The sequence below is a fragment of the Eptesicus fuscus genome, chromosome 24 (genome assembly GCF_027574615.1).
Source record: "Eptesicus fuscus isolate TK198812 chromosome 24, DD_ASM_mEF_20220401, whole genome shotgun sequence".
Taxonomy (NCBI): Eukaryota; Metazoa; Chordata; class Mammalia; order Chiroptera; family Vespertilionidae; genus Eptesicus; species Eptesicus fuscus.
Genome location: NC_072496.1, coordinates 14,376,996 through 14,396,465, shown reverse-complemented (window position 1 = coordinate 14,396,465; position 19,470 = coordinate 14,376,996). Strand labels below are relative to the sequence as shown.

The 19,470-nt window shown below is 53.7% G+C and overlaps 1 protein-coding gene across 1 annotated transcript in view; it reads right to left on the bottom strand.

Annotated features, from left to right (window-relative positions):
• KIF26B (kinesin family member 26B) overlaps window positions 1–19,470 on the bottom strand; it is a 384,278-nt gene that overhangs the window by 193,704 nt on the left and 171,104 nt on the right. Inside the window, exon 4 of the mRNA XM_054713017.1 lies at window positions 4,402–4,568. Within this exon, the coding sequence (XP_054568992.1) occupies window positions 4,402–4,568 (167 nt within the window). The remainder of the gene's footprint in view (window positions 1–4,401; window positions 4,569–19,470) is intronic.

The window sequence follows — 19,470 nt, the reverse complement described above, 5'->3', positions numbered from 1 at the left end:
TTTCTAGTTAAATCTAAAATATAAGCCCCAGTTTTAAAAAATATATTTTTTATTTTTTTTTTTTTTTTTTTAGAGAGAGTGAGAAGTGAGAGGGGATGAGAGAGAGAGAGAGAGAGAAACATAAATGTGAGAGTGGAACATCTATAGGCTGCCTCCTGCACACCCCCTACTGGGGATGGAGCCCGCAACTGGGCATATGCCCTTGACCCGGAATTGAACCAGTAACCGTTCGGAGCCCAGGACGAAGCCCATGCAACTGAGTCCCACCAGTCAGAGCTCAACCCCACTTTTCAATTCTTGGGTTCCACAGACATAAGGTCACTCTGTCACCTTGCTCCCGAAGTTCCTGAATGCCTCCTCTCCACTTCTACCCCTGTCACAGACCAGGCACCGGCGGCCCGGCTGCCATGCACAGACCACGGACCACAGACCACACCTGGGGGAGCCCTGGCCAGCAGCATCATTGCTTTTTCAGAACTGGAATTCTTATTTTATAGATGCTGAATCTCTGAAATGCAACAAGGTCCATTTGCATTTCTACCCATAGCTCTGAAAAGTAAACACTTAAAAAGAAAGGCTCAGACCTCGGAGAGAAGTGGGCAGCTGCCCCCTTCAACAGATGGGGGTCTTGTCGTGGCTGCTGCTCCATCTCTCCTCTCAGACCCACTGCAGGGCCACGTGTTTCAATCTCTTCTAGAGCAGAACAGCACCAGGGCCCACGAGTGCGAGGGAGCGAGGATCCACCCCCGATGCTGCCACTTCCTGGCTGTGCGGCTTTGGGTCCATAGCTCAAGCTTAGGACCCTTCCTTCTTTATCCCCCAAACAAGGGAAAAGACAGGGTCCCCCTCGCAGGATTGGGGGAGCCTTTGCCTATTGAGAGCTTAGTTCAGTGATGGACGCATGCTGCGTGTTCGGTACATGTCAGCCACGTTGGCCACCAATTTGGCAAACGGTGTCACCCCCAGGTGATGTGAAATGATGCCAGCACGGCTTCCTGAGTGCTGGCCGTGTCCTCTCTGGAGCCTCGGGGCCAGGGCCCTGCAGACTCGGGGTGCTGCCCAGGCAAGCAGAAAGCATTGGACAGTGGTGAGCACGGGCTTGGGGTATGGGTGCTGACCCTGTCCCCAAACCCTGTGCGAAGGACCCCCCTGTCCTTCAGCATCAGCCCACAGCCGCTGAAGGGTTCTGGTTTGGGCTCCAGCGACGGATCCAGATTCACCCGCATCCAAAGCCGCCGCCCACAGCGCTGCTGCATCGGAACAGAAAGCCCTGGACGCACTCAGCTGCGTCTGACAGCACGAGGTGGCTGGGTCCGAGTATCCGTGGATCTGGGCGGGGGGTTGGGGGGGAGGGTTCCAAGGAGGCATCCCTGGTTCTGTCTCTTGACTGTGAGACAGAAGACACTCCATCTTCTGCTTAGGCCCCGTCAGGGACAGGGGTGTTAGAATGCTGCCTAGCTCCTTGCAGTGACATAGCCCAGAGGGATTGACAAGAATAGCAGGGCAGGAGGTGAGGGGGGTGAATATACATGTATGTACGTGTGTGTGTGTGTGTGTGTGTGTATGTGTGTGTGTGTTATATACAGGGCGGGGCAAACAGTTGTTCATAAGTAAAATAATACAACAATCTATAATAATAAAAGCATAATATGCTAAGTAGTCTGGACGGCTGAACAGGGGAATGACCTTCCAGACGACGTTCCGGACGAAACCGGGGCTGTGAGGGCCGAGCCCCTTGCATGAATTTTGTGCACCGGGCCTCTAGTTAATAAATAATAATACAAGAATAAACTCCGTGTTTCACATACTCACAACTGTAACCCTACTTTTGCTCAACTCTCTATATGTATGTATGTATATGAAGATTAATTCTTTTTTCACATGGTACCTCCCCCGGCCCCTGCAACTATACGCTGTAAACCTTTAAACAATCCGTGGACTTTTATCGCCTTGCGCCATGAAGGTCCGAGTGCTATCAGCATCCACCTCGTTGAAATGACGATCGGGCCGCCCTGTGGATGTGTCCAGCGCTGCGCAGGCTCACACCACAGCCGCTGGGCTCCGGAAATCACGAGTCCCGTCGCCGCGCACCGCTAACTCCCCTGCAGGGCCCCCCAGCCGACACGTTCTGACCTGGGAGTTATCTCCCTGCCATCACTCAGTGTAACTCAGCCTTTGCCCGCACGGCCGGGTGATCTGCAGAACCAACCACCTCTCTCTGACGTGCTGGCCCGGGGCAACTGAGGACCCTTCTCTGCACTAAGCCTGCCAGGAGGTGGCTTCCAGGTTCCTCAACACTCCAGCCACCTCCCCGCTGACGGCTCCGATGGCCTGCCCAGGTCCCGGGGTCCTCTGTGCTGTGGTGTTTCCTCACGCTCCGTTCCACCTCTCTATTCCCTCCCTGAATGGCACGGACATGACCTCCCAGCGAGCTCGTCCAAAGGTCCCAACAACACGGGAATCCATGTCCACACAGAGCTAGCACGACGGGCCCCGTGGATGGGGCTGCACATACATGTTTCCTGTTACTTCCCATGCCTTCAAGTTGGCCCGATGGTTCATAGGACAATAAACACGGCACCACAGTATAATCAGGACCTCAAAGCCAGTCTTCCAAGAAGCCCACGTGCTGCCTTACCTGCATCTTAACCCCGGGGATCAGCCCTCCAACCCTCCTCTCTCCACCTGAGCCCCTTCCTCATGTCTGCGCTTTCGATGTGACCATTCATGAGGGTAACGAGAACAGCCATCCAGCATTGCTCTTCGGACATGCTAGCGACATCCATTCCGAGTTAACATCTGCATAGCACTTTACACCACACTCATCGCAACCTTCAGAGCAGCCCTACGAGTGGGCGTCCTCCTCGCTTGACACACGAGGAAACTGAGGCAGACCTGGAACTGGAACCCAAGGGGTCATCTGGTTTCGTATTTGTTTCAATTTCGGGAGCTTAGAAATCTGAGGCAGGACAAGTTTTCTCAGGGTAAGTTCCAAGTACCCAATAAAGAAACAGCAGAGGAATCCGTTCCTGTCTTGGGCTTTGCTGCGAATGAACCCCCAGGTTCACGCGGCGGGTCCCCAGTTTCCTCATTCATAAGATCGGGGGACTGAGGTCAGACGGCCCTGCCGTGCTCGCCTCGCAGCTGTCCCCCGTCTGTGGCCCTGTCTCCACCGAGCTGCTAAAATTAGGCAGAGAACATGGCTGAAATGCCTTTCTCTTTTTTGGTTCCTCGTGTGTTCAGTTTCTAAGATTAGCTGGGCGGTATTTGGTAACTACCAGCGGGTCCCTCAAGCAGGACGAAAACTGCCCATCTATACAATGTTCGTGCTTAAGCAGCTCCTTCTGTGATGAGAAGATAAATCTGGACACGCCGGCCACAGGGCTGCACCCACGAAGGCCCTCACCCCACGGAATAGCAACCCTGACAGCCACGGGTTCTCAGAACCGCGGTTCTCAGCACCCAGGGGACAGGTGCGATGGGGAAGGTGCCATAGGGATGCAGCGAACAGAGGCCAGGAGGCTGCTACTCACCCTCCGACGCACAGGACGGTCCCCACAACCCAGAAGGATCTGGCCCAAGATGCCCACAGTGCTGAGGTGGAGAGTCCCGTCTTAAAGGGTGAGGTCAGAGAATGGCCCCAAACTATTCCTAGTGTTTTGTTTTTAGCTAGAGGCCCAGTGCACGGATTTGTGCACTGGTGGGGTCCCTCGGCCTGGCCTGCACCCTCTCGCAATCCGGGACCCCTTGGGGGATGTCGGACTGCCGGTCTCAGCCTCGGGATGCAGCAGTGCAGGAAGCGGTAGGCAGCCAGGGAGGAGCCTGAGCTGGGGCCGGGTGCTGCTTCCGTTCATCCCGGCCCCTCTGCGCCTGCTGCTGCCGCGGAGGTGGGAGAGGCTCGTGCCACTGCACCTGCGCTCACCAGCTAGGAGCCCGGCTTCTGGCTGAGTCGCACTCCTGCTATGGGGCAAACTGACCACCAGGGGGCAGCTCCTGCATGGAGCATCTGCTCCCTGGTGGTCAGTGCATATCATAGCAACCGGTCAACCGGTTGTTCGATCGTTCGGCGCTTAGGCTTTTATAGATATAGATATTTTTATAGATTTTTAGAGAGAGAGGAAGGGAGAAAGAGAGCGAGTGAAACATTGATGTGAGAGTAAAACATCAGATTATCTGATTGGCTGCCTCGTGCACGCCCTCTGCAGGAGATCAAGCCCACAACCCCAGCTTGTGCCCTGGCTGGGAATCAAACAGCCACCTTTCAGTGCCCGGGACGCCCAACCTACTGAGCCGCACCAGCCAGGACTCTTCCCAGTGTTTTATCGGCACTGGCCCACGTGAGAGGCTAACCAGGCAGACGGGCTGATCCGAGAGAACCGAGGCTCCGGGAACCTCTCTTACCTTGCGAAGAAGGAGGCGGCCACGGAGGTGCCCGTGGAGGTCTCGGTGGCCACGCAGGAGCCCTGCGAGGCCGGGGCCCCCGAGGCGGACGGCTTGTCTGCATTGTAGCGATTCAGCGCCGCTTCGGACAGGCCCTCCCGGCCTGTCTCCGTCATCAGCTGGGAGATCTGAGGGGGAAACGGACACGGAGCTCATTACTGGGGCTCGCCACGTGCCCTGACCGCCCCTGCCAGCATGGGGGGCGAGGGGGGGGAGAGCACATCCCCCCGTCACACAGCACACACGGCGCTCAGGGCTCCTCCAAGGCCATTTCCCAGCATTCTAGCCAGGATGCCTCCTCACTTGGGTTCCAAATAATGGAATAAAATCACCCGCTGACACTGGAAGTTTCCATTATGTCTGTCTCCCCTGCGTTTGAACCATTATCCGCACTGTTTGCAGCCCAAGACCGGGCCAGTGGCATCGACCGGCGCCCGCTAGTGTCTTACCAGGAGCGCCCCCAGAAGGCCTCGTTTTGTTAAGGGAGACGTGAGCCTGCTCACGCCGGGCATGAGGGATTAGAGCGTTGCTTGTTGTTGTTTGCTGTAGGCAGTCGGCACGCAGCTGACCGAAAAGCTCATAAAAATAGACAGAGTCGCCATGAACTCCAGCGGGGGTTCCCGGGGAGGGTTTAGATCCTTCCATTTTCCTCCTGGATCATTGAGATCAATGGCTCCCATCGTATTTGCAATCGTCGCCTTTATAACAGGAGTTCTGGCCGATGGGGCTGGGTCTGTTTTGCCTAAATCCACGTCATATGCTACTAAGAACTATACTCCCGGTGCAATGAGACACGTGCATAGAAATCTACTCCAGGAAACTGCTAACCCCGTGGCAAGTGTCATAATGACGCAGGCACGTCTAGGGTGCTATTTCAGAAAAAAAAAAAAATACTTTAAAACTTGGGTCTACTTGTAAAAAGCAAAAATTGTTTAAAAAAACAAAAAACAGGGACATTTTAGTTTAAAAGAGAAAGTCTCCAGACAGCCCCGGCCGGTTGCTCAGTGGTTAGAGCATCGGCCTGTGGGCCAAAGAATTGGGGGTTAGGTTCCTGGTCAAGGGCATGCACCTTGGCTGCAGGTTCCCCAGCCCTGGGGAGGCAACCAATTATCATGTCTCTCTCACATCAATGTTTCGCTCTCTCTCTCTCCGCCTCCTCCCCCCCCCCACCCCCCCCCACCCCCCCCCCCACCCCCCGCTTCCACTCTCTAGAAATCAATGGGAAAAAATATCCTGGGGTGAGGATTTAAAAAAAAAAAAAAAAAAAAGCCTCCAGCCAGCTCCAACTTCTGAAAGGCTGCGTGGACAATGCTTCTAATTGCCTAGAAAATGCAAGTGCAATAAAGCGAGGAGGCTGGGGGGGGGGGGGGGCGGGGAGTGGGGGGGGCGGGCAATTTCCACTTTGTGACGGAGCAGGCGGGGAGAGCCCCATTTGCTGACCTTTGGAACACAAACGCATTTGCACTTCTCATTACCGGCCCAACAGCCATTACTCTGAGCCCCACTGACCTGACACTTGGCTCTGCTTAAACTCATGCGCTTACTCGGAAAGCCTCGGCTTTATGCAGCTGAAACGCTGCCAACACACACTTTCTTCTTCTCGTTCACTCCGCGCTGCAGGGAAACCCGACCCACATGGGAGAGGGCAGAGCGGAGGCCACGGAGGCCGCGGAGGCCGCGGTGCCCGCAGCACGTCCCGGGCTCAGCGAGGCGCCGCCCAGTGCAGGGACCGGCCACCTCTCCCTGGGCTGCCTCCGCTGCCCGCTGCTGTGGGCTCCCCTCCACCCTCCACCAGCTGCCCCTCTCCCGCAGGGACCCCTGAAACAACCGGGGGGCTAAAGACATGGCCATCACGCCGTCGCCACCACCAAACAGCCCCGTGTCCATGGGGGAGCAGCATGAGGCCTGCCCTGGGCGTGGGGGCCGGAGGAGGAGGAGGAGGTGCTGATCCTGGGTCACCCCACCTGCTTCTGGAGGAAACAGACCCGGGGCCACCAGCTGCAGCCCCCGTCATACAACACGTATGCGTGAGACGCTGCCACACGCCTCGGCCTCACCGTGACTCAGTCTCCCCGCGTCGGGGCTGGTTCTCTGAGTGACGTGGGGCAGACACCACAGTCCTGAAAGGGTCTGAGGAGTGTTCCCACCATGGTCACTCCCACCCCAGTTCCTGTCACTGTCCCCACCCGCGGTGTCACGCCCCCCGCTCCCCAGGAGCAGCGTTCTCCTGGCTGCGCTTGTCATGTCGCGCTGCGGCCTCAGTCCAGTGGCCCAACCGCACCCCCTTCCAAAGCGTGGCGGGGGGCCAGCGTCGGCTGCCAGCTCTGGCCGGGCCCTGCGGGGTGTATGTCGGCCCGAAAGCGCAGGCTGCTCCGAGAGTGGGGAGACCAGCCCCCAAGCTCCCTGCCCTGTCCAGCCGCTCAGCGGCCCCCCTCTGGCTCCCAGGCCACGTTGGGGCCCATGCGTGTACTGGGGGTTGGGCGGGCCCCTCGGAGCCTCACGCAGTCCTGTGGTGTCACCTGTGGAAGCTGGGTTCTAAGATTTAACCATCTCCCCCTGAGGATGCTGACGGGCACAAAGATGGGGCCACGTACCCAGGGACGGGGAGTCGGGGAGCCAGGGCTGGACCCGGTTTGTTTAACTCTGAGACGATCTCCATTCTGCACTCCACCCCTCAGTCCAGTTCCCCTCCTAAACCCCCGCCCCCCCGCCAACCAGGACCCCTTCCTGTCCCGGGGCTGCTCTCGGCGCCTCCCCCATCCACGGACAGAAAATGCCCGGCAGCAGCGGGAGCCACAGCGGGAGCCCGTGGAGAGAGGACGAGGCGTGGCCTCTGCTCCTCAGGCCGCTCTGAGTCAGTGTCTTCTCTCACGACAACGTGACAGATCCACGACTGTCCCTGCGGAGACTCGGGTGCGAAAACCTCCAGCTAACACGTGTGGAAACTGAGGTTCTGCAGGCAAGTCTGTTCCTCGGAGGATGCACGTGTCCTGTCTGTCCGGGAGCCGCTGACCCCACCGCGGGTCCTACTCACAGACCAGGGGACAGGGGACCAGATGTCTCAGCGCAGGGCTTTCTGGGTTTAGTTCTGATTCAGACCTGCCTTTAGCTCTCCACGCGGCTCCTTGGGACCAGTTCACCGAAGCAATGGTATTTGTTATTTTCAAAACACCGTGTCACAGGGAGAGGGTGCACATGTGTGTTTGCACATGTATGTGTGTGTACATTTGTGTTTTCACATGTGTGTCTGTACATGTCTGTGCCTGTGTTGTTTGCATGTTTTGCACACGTGTGTGCTCGTGTGTTTGTGCAAGTGTGTGCCCATGTGTGTGCTTGTGCGTGTTTGCACATGTGTATTTGCACGTGTGTGCTTGTGCGTGTGTGTGCATGTTTGTGCACATGTGTGCTTGTCCATGTGGGCCCTCAGCATGCATGAGAGCCCCAGTTATCGCTCGTGTGCACGGAGGCTGCTCTTCACAGACCTCACAGACAAAGCCAGATCCGTGTCTTCGACCACGTACACGTTTGCTCTCATCGTTCGGTATGAGGAGCTGCAAATTCATCCCCAAAGAAACAGAAAAATCTTCCGTTTGGCCATGTGCCTGCCCACAGAGTCAAGACAAAAGAGGTCTGGCTCTTACAAGCCCAGGTTGCTTCCACATCTCGAATGGCAGTCTGTGAGCCATTGACCTCTAACCCCCTGCTGACGGCGGCGCTGAGCTGTCAGCGTCTCCGGAGCAGTCACTGTCTCACTGTCTGGGGGCATCTCTTTTACTGTCACTGATCACTGACACGCTACTTCATGTTCTCGTGGTTGTGCCAACAGTGGGTGCTCAATACATATTCCCGTGCACAAACCACCTCTCAGTTCCCTCAGAAAAGGTGACCCTCGGTATAGTCATGGGATGCATCTACGCTGTCGACTGTCGAGCACTTAGGACGCTAGGATGCACTCTCAAACAGCCCACGTGAGATATAAACTAGGGAAGCAGGTCTGCCAACAAAAAAGATTTAAAAAAAGTGCATTCCCAAAGCAAAGATAAAGCCAAGTGCACTGTTCACACCGACGCCCCACGTGTGCCACAGGGAGGCTGATGTGCACAGAAAGACACCCGCTCTGTGCAGCTTCCAGGCCACGTTTTAACAATACGCAGCCCTTTCTTTTTTAAAAAATGTATCTTTATTGTTGAAAGTATTACAGATGCCCCTTTTCTTTCCCCATGGACCCCTTCCAGCCTGCCCCCACCCCAGGCCCCCACCCCAGGCCCTCACCACCCTATTGTCTGTGTCCATGGGCTATGCCTATCCTATACAATAAAAGGCTAATATGCAAATTGTCCCCTCGGGAGTTCGACCTACCAGGAGTTCGACCACCCACTATGCGCTCACCACCAGGGGGCAGCGCAGAACAAAGGAAGGCCTCGGCCAGCAGACGGCAGCTGGGGGAAGGAAGGCCCTGGCCGGCAGCTGGAAGACCCCGATTGGCCCTGATGGCCGGCCAGGCCTGGGGACTCTACCCGTGCACAAATTTCATGCACCGGGCCTCTAGTATGCATATAAGTTCCCCCATTAATCTCTCCCCACCCACCCTCCCCTGCTTTCCCTGAGATTCCACAGTCTGTTTCATGCTGCTATGTCTCTGGATCTATTTTTCTCATCAGTTTATTTTGTTCTTTATCTTCCACATATGAGAGAGGTCATGTGACACTTGTCTTTCTCTGACTGGCTTGTTTCACTTAGCGTAATACTCTCCAGGTCCCTCCATGCTGTCTCAAAGGGTAAGAGCTCCTTCTTTTTTGCTGCTGCATAGCGTCCCGAGGTGTAGATGCACCCCACCTTGTTTTTATCTTCCCTGTCGGAGTCTTAGCTCTGGCTGCAGGAAGATGCGGCAATCCCCTCCCAGAGTCACGTCCGCGCCGGCTATGATGGCACAAAGCAGGCTCCGCCCCCCTCACTATCCCCCATCCCCCAGTTCCCCCACGCCCTGGCAGCCTGCACTTTGCACAAAGGGCTCCCGCCTTAGCAAGCACGGCACACGGCGTTTGCGTTGGCACCACTCCTTCTGGGGCCCGAAGGCTTCCTTTCCTGAGTTATGCTATGTTCTCTTCGCTGGCACAGAAACGAAAGAAACGCCCCCTCGAGAGGGGGGCACTGGGAAGTCGGGAAGCCGGACACCCTCCTTTCCGCAGAGCCTGGGCAGGTCAGGCTGCCCCAGCTCCTACATCACACCGAGCCGAGTCACACCGAGCCACATCATACCAAGCCACATCACACCTGAGCCACGTCACACCTGAGCCACGTCACACCAGAGCCACGTCACACAGAGCCACATCACACCAAACCACGTCACACCTGAGCCACGTCACACCTGAGCCACATCACACCTGAGCCACGTCTCACCTGAGCCACGTCACACCAGAGCCACGTCACACAGAGCCACATCACACCAAGCAGAGTCACACCAAGCCACGTCACACCGAGCCGAGTCACACCTGAGCCACGTCACACCTGAGCCACATCACACCTGAGCCATGTCTCACCTGAGCCACGTCTCACCTGAGCCATGCCACACCAGAGCCACGTCACGCAGAGCCACATCACACCAAGCCACGTCACACCCGAGCCACTTCTCACCCGAGCCACGTCATGCCGAGCCACATCACGCCGAGCCACGTCATGCCGAGCCACGTCATGCCGAGCCACATCACGCTGAGCCACGTCATGCCAAGCAACTGATTAACCTGCTTTCCATAATTCAGTATTCCAGAACTGGGTTGATTCTGATCCTTTCTTATGCTCACTGATTGCTATTAGGCATTTGAATAGGATAGAGCCCTAGCTGGTCTGGCTCAGTGGATAGAGCATCAGCCTGCAGACTGAAGGGTCCCAGGTTCAATTCCGGTCAAGGGCAGGTACATCAGTTGCAGGCTCCTTGACCCGCCCCAGGCCCTGGTCGGGAAGCGTGCAGGAGGCAACCAGCAGACGTGTTTCTCTCACATCGAGGGTTCTCTCTGTCTTTCCCTCTCTTTTCCACTCTTCCTGAAAATCAATGGAAAAATACCCTCAGGTGAAGATTAAAAATTTTTTTTTAATTAAATAAATACCACAGATAATTTTCCTGTGGCTCTTGGCCTGCTGCCCCGAAGCACAGCAGTGACCACCTAACTTGCAGCTTGCCCCCGGGCCTGGCCCCATCCTCACAGCTCCCAGGGGCTCGGAGCCTCTGCCACTGACCTTGAGGGGTCAGACAGACAGACAGACACCCCCTGCTGCTCGGCCCCCGGCCAGCACCAAGGGGCCCAGGCGGGATTCTCCTGTCCCAGGGCTGGGTGCCTGATTACCCTTATTATCTCAGCTTGCTTTGGCTATAAATTTTATTAGCAGCCATAAAATTATCCAGCCATAGCATTTGACTCAGTGACCTCTTGCAAAAGATAATTCCGCACGCCGGGCTGGTGAGGGCCCGGGAGACCCTCCTTCTCTCCACCTGGATTTACAGCCGCACCCCCACCTGGGTCTGCCCCGTGGGATGAGCGTTGGCAAACAGAAGGGACTGCTCCATGGCAGGAGGCCCCTCCGACGGGCGGCTGTTTCCCTCCCTTCTCTGTGCTGCTGGAAGGTAAAGGGCAGGGCCGCCCACAGGCTTCAGAGAGGACTGAGCTGCAGGGTGAAGCCAGGACCCCTGACACTTCCGTTCTGGCCTCTGCCCTGAGATTCCTTGGTTCCGAGAGGGCAGGTCAAGGCTCAAACATTCTTGCACAGAGTTATCTTTTAACAAATGCTCAAGCCGTGCCATCGAGCCTGCAGTATTTCTACGTGTGCATTTAACTTCACCTGGCAGATACGTTGAATCCCAGTAATTTTAATACTTAATCCTCGCCCTGACCGGTTTGGCTCAGTAGATAGAGCGTCGGCCTGCGGACTGAAAGGTCCCAGATTTGATTCCGGTCAAGGGCATGTACCTTGGTTGCGGGCACATCCCCAGTAGGGGGTGTGCAGGAGGCCGCTGATCGATGTTTCTCTCTCATCAATGTTTCTAACTCTCTATCCCTTCCCTTCCTCTCTGTAAAAAAAAACCAATAAAATATATTTTTTTAAAAATACTTAATCCTCAATGCTGTTTTGTGGGGTGGTTTTGGTGACATATTCAATGACATGTAACGACACAATGAGTCCAGTTGACATGATTTTGAGGAACGACATCAGGTGAGCTTTGCACATGTCCTGTCTTATTTAATCCTGATAAAAACCCTATGAAGTAGGCACCATTATTATAAAACTAGAGGCCCGATGCACAAAATCCATGCAAGAGTAGGCCTTCCTTCCCCCGGCAGCTGGCACCGGCTTCCCTCCGGCACCCGGGACCCGGGCTTCCCTCGCAGCCCTGGCTTCGTCTGGAAGGACGTCCGGTCTAATTAGCATATTACGCTTTTATTATTATAGATAATAGCTTCAACTCCGCGTATGGAAAGCCTTGGAACAGGACATGCCGCTGAGCGTGGTTTCTGGCCTTGGGTTTACCCGGCCCCAATGCAGCTCTTCCTCTCTGGCTCCCAGTCAGAACACGGGCCACCACAAAAGACCGGATAAAGAGCAGAGAACACGATCATGTGACTAACTTCCCAATGTGCACAAACCGCTCACTCTACCCCAGTGCTTTGTGGCTTTTACAATCGAAGGAAAATAAAATCAAGTGTCTGAATCTTGATGTAACTGATCTCACGTTCAACCTGCAACTGAGCGGACTTAGACTGAGTAGTCAAGAGGAAATCACAACCCGTGTCAGCCCACCCTTGACATCGGGGTCAACACACCAGGGGCTACTCCCAGGGCCTGGAGGACTAACCCCATTAGTCCTGTATGAATTACCGGGAGCTATTCTTCTACTCGGGGAAGGTTACCATTGCTTCCCAGCCCCAAACACCCAACCAAGAGCCAGGGCCCAAGAACGCATGCCCCGAGCACCCTTCCCCACACTGACAGTCAGGGCCAGCCCTGTCCTAACCATGGCCAGTCCTGTGACAATAGGGTCTGGGTAGTCAGAGAGAGATAAGTATCACACGATCCCACTCATATGTGGAATCTAATGAACAAAACAGACCCAGAGATCTAGAACCATGAACAGACTGATGAATTTCAGAGGGAAGGGGGGGTCGGGGAGAGGAGATTGACTGGGAACTTGTATGCATATATGCATGGCTCATGGACGCAGACAGGAGTGTGGCGAAGGCTTGGGAGGGGCGGGGGCGGGGAAGGCGGGTGCCAATGAGGGAAAGACACACAAAGGGGACGTCTATCATACTTTCAACAATGAAGATACATTTAAAAAAAAAACAATTGCCTGGGTCTTGCTCACCTCAGTATCACCAGCACAGCCTAGAGTCTAGATATGGAATATATCGAATAAGCACATCAATTAATACACTACTTAACAAATACATGCAAATAAAAATGAAGTTCATTTAACTGAATTGGGATTGCTGGAGTTTGTTTGATTTTAAGGAAACAGGTTATTTTTGCCTGATTTAAAAAACTATGAATAGGGTGCATAAAGCTGTATTCAACAAAAATAACGTATTTCAGCATATATGTGATTCAGTATAGCGGGGAGACACGTGACTGAGTGGCGGAAAGAAAGGGCAAACACAGAGACCCAGGGAAACAGAGAGAGACAGGAGAAAGGGGAAGAAAAAGAGAGAGAAAAACAAAAAGAAATTTACGTAAAAAGATTTGACCAGGGGGGAGAGAAGACCAGCGATTGTCCCTCTCAGCCAGCGTGAGTGTGAGCATGTGAGAGCCACAGGGGGGGAGCTGGAATTCTCTGGAACATTGGACAAAGGACCTTAGACCTCCAGCTCCCGGGAGAGGAGAGGCCAACCAGAGACTGAGGGCCCGCTGCCGGCTCTGGAGCCCCTGGAACTGGGCAGGAGTCTCAGCTAAACTCTGAACCCAGGGCCTAGAAGATAAAGGTGCACCCAGGAATCTGAAGATCCAGGCACAAAACTGAGCACTCTCTCCCTTTTCCATTAAAAAAAAAAATACCCCCAACCTTTGAGGAAAAGGGCTTGGAACGTTGGAATTCCTGGATACCTACCTACGTCAGGTCACCCTTGCAGAATGGCACTGTTTTCCACAGGGGGGACAGTAAGACTCAGAGGCTGCTCCTCAGGTTCCCTGGAGCTGAGGCAGCAGTTCGTCCTCACACGGCGCATGGCCTTGCCCGCCCCTGCTCAGCCGGCTGTGTTTGTCTGGAGCGGACATCGTCATGTGTCTTTAAGAAGCAGGCCCTTCCCAGGGCACGCGGCACAGCCCTTCACCCAAGTCTTGGCTAACGCTTGGAAAACTTTCCAGAGAACCAGCGGTGCGTTATGGCCTGGAATCTTAAATATGCATTCCTTGTAGGCACCTTACTTCCTCCTGTTTTAATTGCGCTCTTACGAAAAAGTCAAGAGGGACCTGTAGACAATTCTTGGCTCTGAGTGACCCACCTCAAGTCTGCAGAATGGCCAGTTTGCTAGATGCAAAAGCAACCTTGCATTCTGGGCAAAACTGGGGAAGCAAAGGCATGCACCCACACATTTGCACACAGGCGCACACATACACATGCATGGACACATATGCATGCACACATACACAGGCACGCACCCCTCAGGATGCTGGGGTGGTAGCCCATATAAGGCAGAAGGGCGAGGCCAGCAGCTGCTGGAGCCCCGGCGGCAGGAGCCCTGAGAACACAGCCCCGGCGTGCGGCCTTTCAGGAGGCTGTAGCACGGAGCCTGGCTGCAGGGAGCCTGGCTCTAGAGGGTAGGATTCATCCTGCTCTGCCCTGGCAGCTCCAAACCACAGCCACAGAGGACAGACAGTCGGACTGGAAACGGGCTGGAGCAAATGGAACGACCAGTGCGAGCCCAGTGCCCAGCAAAGGGTGGACCACGCTTCGGCCTCGGTCAGTGTTGCCCTGAAGGGTGAGGACCACGTGTGGGCCCGGCTTGATGGATGGCAGCACGAGGGGCTCTCTTAGCCCTGACTCCCCAGCCTGCCTGGGAAGAAGTGGGGTGTCGTAGCTGAACAGGTCCTGTGGTTCCTAAGGTCCCGATCCAATAGAACGCAGGGGCGTGTAGAAATAGTCCTGATCATCTTTAAAGTGTGTCCCTGATTGAACATTTGTGTGGACTTGACTCTGACACAGCAAAGAAGACAACATTCTCCAACGCTGTCACAGACCACCGACGGTGAACAAGGAGCCGAGCACGGACTTCCGTGGTCCCGGCTTTGACTGACCTCACGTCTCTCCTCTCCCAGCTACCAGCTGCAGAAACGCCACATGCTGCACCATCCAGACGCAGTTTTCAAAACAACCTTGGAATGGAGCCGGGAAAGTCCTTCGGTGCATTCTAGGCCCGTGGTCGGCAAACTGCGGCTCGCGAGCCACATGCGGCTCTTTGGCCCCTTGAGTGTGGCTCTTCCACAAAATACCACGGCCTGGGCGAGTCTGTTGAAGAAGTGGCATTAGAAGAAGTTTGTGTTTAAAAAATGTGGCTCTCAAAAGAAATCTCAATCGTTGTACTGTTGATATTCTCCTCGGTTGCTCTGTTGACTAATGAGTTTGCCGACCACTGTTCTAGGCCAACGTTCACCGTGCCCACGTGAAGAGACGTCCCCGGATGGGTGAGGCGAGTTGTCCAAAATCACACACACCTCGTGTGTGGCACAGCCAGCCAATTGCAGGGCTTGCTTATGCACGTTAGAAACCAGCAGCAGGACGAGGGCAGAATTCTAAAATGACTGCAAATCCCTGGACTGCAGAGAGAGCGCCTGCAGTTTGTCCGTAAGCCAGGGGCTCGGTTCTAGCCAAGTGGCCAGCTGTGGGGCCTGAATAAAGTGGATTAACCTCGCTGCAACTGAGCTCCCAAAGGCAGGGCTCTGCCACCAAGGATATTAAATACACACGCTCGCGAGCATCCTTCTCCACAAAGAACAACGGCTTCCGACTCAAGACCAAGGGCTCAGTGGCTGAGCGTGGACCTATGAACCAGGAGGTCAGGGTTCGATTCCCGGTCAGGGCACATGCCCGGGTTGCAGGCTTGATCCCCAGTGGGGGGCATGCAGGAGCCAGCAGATCAATGATTCTCTCTCATCATTGATGTCTCTCTCTCTCTCTCTCTCTTTGAAATCAATAAAAATATATTTTTTTAAAAACTTCGTATCGTGCCGAAACCGGTTTGGCTCAGTGGATAGAGCGTTGGCCTGCGGACTGAAAGGTCCCAGGTTCGATTCCGGTCAAGGGCATGTACCTTGGTTGTGGGCACATCCCCAGTAGGGGGTGTGCAGGAGGCAGCTGATCGATGTTTCTCTATCATCGATGTTTCTAACTCTCTATCCCTCTCTCTTTCTCTCTGTGAAAAATCAATAAAATATAAAATAAAAAAAAATACTTCGTATCGTCCCTACCATCCAGAATTCAGTGACCAGCTCAGCAGGGCTGCTCACTGGGCAACTCTGGGTCCTCATCCCGATCAGGACCAGCCCGAGCCCTGGGGAGACTCTCAGTTGATGGTTTTCTAAATCGATTCACCCGGTTAATTCAGATTATTAATGAAATACACTTATTTACATATGTGTGTTTTCAGTGCCTATTTCACTAGTAAAATTGACACTGAGAATGCTTTAGAAGGTTAATAATGTTTGGATAGTCCTTAAATCCTTCCTGAACTCTGAATTCTCAAATTTAGGGATATTTTAAAATCTTGGGCCTCGTAAGTTGTAAAACGGAATTCTGAAATTAATTTTGCTGCTGTCAGATTTCTTCAAGTCTGTATAGTCTCTCAGCACCCCTTTGCTTTGAACATAATTAGCAAAGAGGCGAGGATTTTCTGTGAGTTGGCACCAGGGAATTGTATAATCTCATTATGTCTTCACTCAATGAATATTCGACTTTCTTTTTCTGTTGTGGCTGTAACATTCCATCCAGTGTCCTGATTTCTTTACTTGGTGATCCCGCTCAAGTTTCTCCTCTGTTCACTTAAGATGTTGGGATTTTTCTTCTATTGTGCATGCTATGGCTTTTCCCAAAGCTCGGCTACACTTTCCACTCGTTAGAACTTTATAATATGGGTCAGGCCCAGCAAAGTCAATGCCAACGAGCTTATTGTGAGCAATCTGACTAGATTCCCCTCCCTGACAAACCAGAGCCAGCGAGATTGGCAGGCCCGGCCCCCTCAGGGACCCCGGCCAGCGCGCTCTATTCTCAAACACAGTTGGACCTGGGCTTCCTCCCTTCCATATCTGCCCTTTTGTTGCAGACCTTGCGTCCCTGGGGTCTGCTCTTGAAAACAGAACCGATCTGTAGGGACTCTTGTCTTTCACACACACTTGAAAAGCCATTCATCCGATGCCGAGTTAAAAGACTCTCAACTGTGTTAACGAATCAGTCTCGTTGCAAGTCCCCTAAATGGAATTATCCCCTTAGAAGCCTCAAGAAAGAGCAACATCAACATCTCAGTGAAGTCTGTGTGTCGTCTTCCTCAACTCCCCAAACCACGCATCTGCCCTGAACACAAAGGAACGTGACGTCTGCGGAACTTCCACGTGGAGGAAGAGCCAGGTCTGGATCCAGGGCGTGGCGACCACCAGGCCATCTCAGAAAGACATGGTGGCCAACAGCTCCAACGTTCAAGACCAGCCGAGAGGACACCGGACGGGCAGCTCCCCTTGTCCGCATGGACAGCGCCACCTCCATTTTGGAAGGTCGGTCCCATGAAGGCAGAAACAAAGCTTGCCTTCGGAGCACTGTGACTACTCCGAGTGACCCCCGCAGAGGAAGTGGGGGACACTCTGCTATTTGACTTTCTACGGGGCTTACCACCAGCACGATCGTCAACTGTCAGCCAGAGCAGGGCAACGTGCCCTCATTTCACAGTTGGCTTAAGAGTTAGTCGGTTGTTTTTCCCCCAGAGTCTAAGTAAGCACACGTGTGTATACACACACACACACACACACCAGAATTGTCCTTCCAACAAACAAGAGCATGGTGATGGTCATAGGGCAAGGGGGTGGGGGAGGTAGAAGAGGATAAAGGGGGAATAAACGGGGATGGAATAAACAGAGACTTGACATTGGGTGGTGAACACACAATATACAGACGATGTTTTATAGAATTGGACACTTGAACCCTATATCATTTTATTAACCAGTGTCATCCCAATAAAATCAATAAAAACTTTAGGAGAGGAATTCTGCTCCAGCGGTGTCTCTGAGAAAGAACGACTACCCCTCCCCTGGGGGGAAGAATGTTAAGAAACCACTTGCCAAACATACTAAGACGCAGTTGAAAATCAGTAAACATGCCCCCTGAGGAAACACACAGACTAAAGAACGTCAGGTTAGACTAGGGGACGTGTCCCCAAAGTGGGGCTGCTAGAAGTTCTGGAAGGTCCTTCCTTCTATAGACAACTTTCAGATCAATCAAAGTAGCCAGCTGTCCAGAATGACTCCCGTGTAGCTCTACTGAGAAGGAGAGGTATACCAGATGCCTGGATGAAAAATCTGCTCAAACATGAACCTGATGCATACATGCTTCCCATGTCTACAATCTAGGCCAGCGCAGCTCTCTCCCAGCCAAGCTGTCACTGCACCAATGTCCCAGACAGACCTTAGCCCAGCGTGAACCTGGCGTGTCCCAGCTTGCCTGCTGTCTCGGCTGATCGCTTTCTAAGATAGTCCTCATTGTTGCATATCCATGATAACCGCATCCTTCATTTTCTAGCCTCAGTCAACTTAAAATACTTCATGCTATTGTTCCCTACGTAGATCTACATGTGTCAAATCCTGCCTCCTGAATTTTCATTTTTTTGGTTCAGGAATCATACTTGCTCCGGATTACAGAGTTACTATCAACTTTTAACCAGTCGTTTGGGAAGAAAAATGCCGTTTGTCTGAAAGCCGCCTTATCTTCAAATTCTAGAGAAACTCCCCTCCAATCCAGGTCACCGTGGGGATCATTTGCCACATTCAAGGGTCAAACATGAAAAGGCGGTGGTGGGAACGAGAGGCGCGGGCTCGCTCTGCATCCCGCGAGCCTGCCAAGCCGCAGACAGGAGGGACTCAGATGAAGGCACCCCGTTTAAAGGAACTTTGTTCTGTGTGTGCTTTGTCTAACTCCCAGAGTGGGAGATGGCCCACAATAGCCCCTTGAACCTCTTTTCTCTGTAAGTCTCCAGCTGAAATCCAGTATGTGGGAGTTCTTTCAATAGCAGCTATGCAGGCCTTTTCAGACACTAAATTTGAATACGCCACAGTGACCAACTGGGTATATAACTGCTCAACAACCGACTTGAAAGCTACTGGCAAGGTCCCCTTCCCCCCAGCCTCACCTACTACCTTCTGGCCAGGCCTTTGGGGGCTCCCCACCAGGCAGCCTGTCCAACCTCGGGGGCCCATGGGGCCAGGCGCCCCGGCCTGGGAGCCCGACCTTCTCCCTGCCGCCTGCTGTTATTTGCACTGTTGCTTATCTCTCCGAAGCGGAGTCATAAGAACAAACTCAGCTCAACCAAATTGGCCCTTTGTTTGCCATTATCATAAAAACTTTATGTCGGAACTAATAAAAACATGCTTTACGTGCACAGTTACATGGCTTTACGCAGGCAATAACACCCAGCAAGTTACACCCATAAATCCGGTTATAGACGCTTAGGAATAAAAATTTTATCTTTGCCAATGTTTTCGTTTGCTGGAGGGAAGGTGCGAACTCGGGGCCTATGGCTGATCCGTGGCTTCCCAGGGCCCTTATGTCTCCCTGGCTGCCTCTCTGTGAGGCCCGGGAGGTCCTTTCCGAGAGTTCTGGAGACGCCTCACAGTTCTCGAGCCTCTTAAGAACTCAGTATCAACCACACCTCCAGTCCCGGTAAATGGAGAGCTTTTTCCGAAACTTTTAAAAACAAATCACTTTTTAAATGAGTTCAGTACGCCGAAACCAGTCTGGCTCAGGGGATAGAGCGTTGGTCTGCGGACTGAAGGGTCCCAGGTTCGATT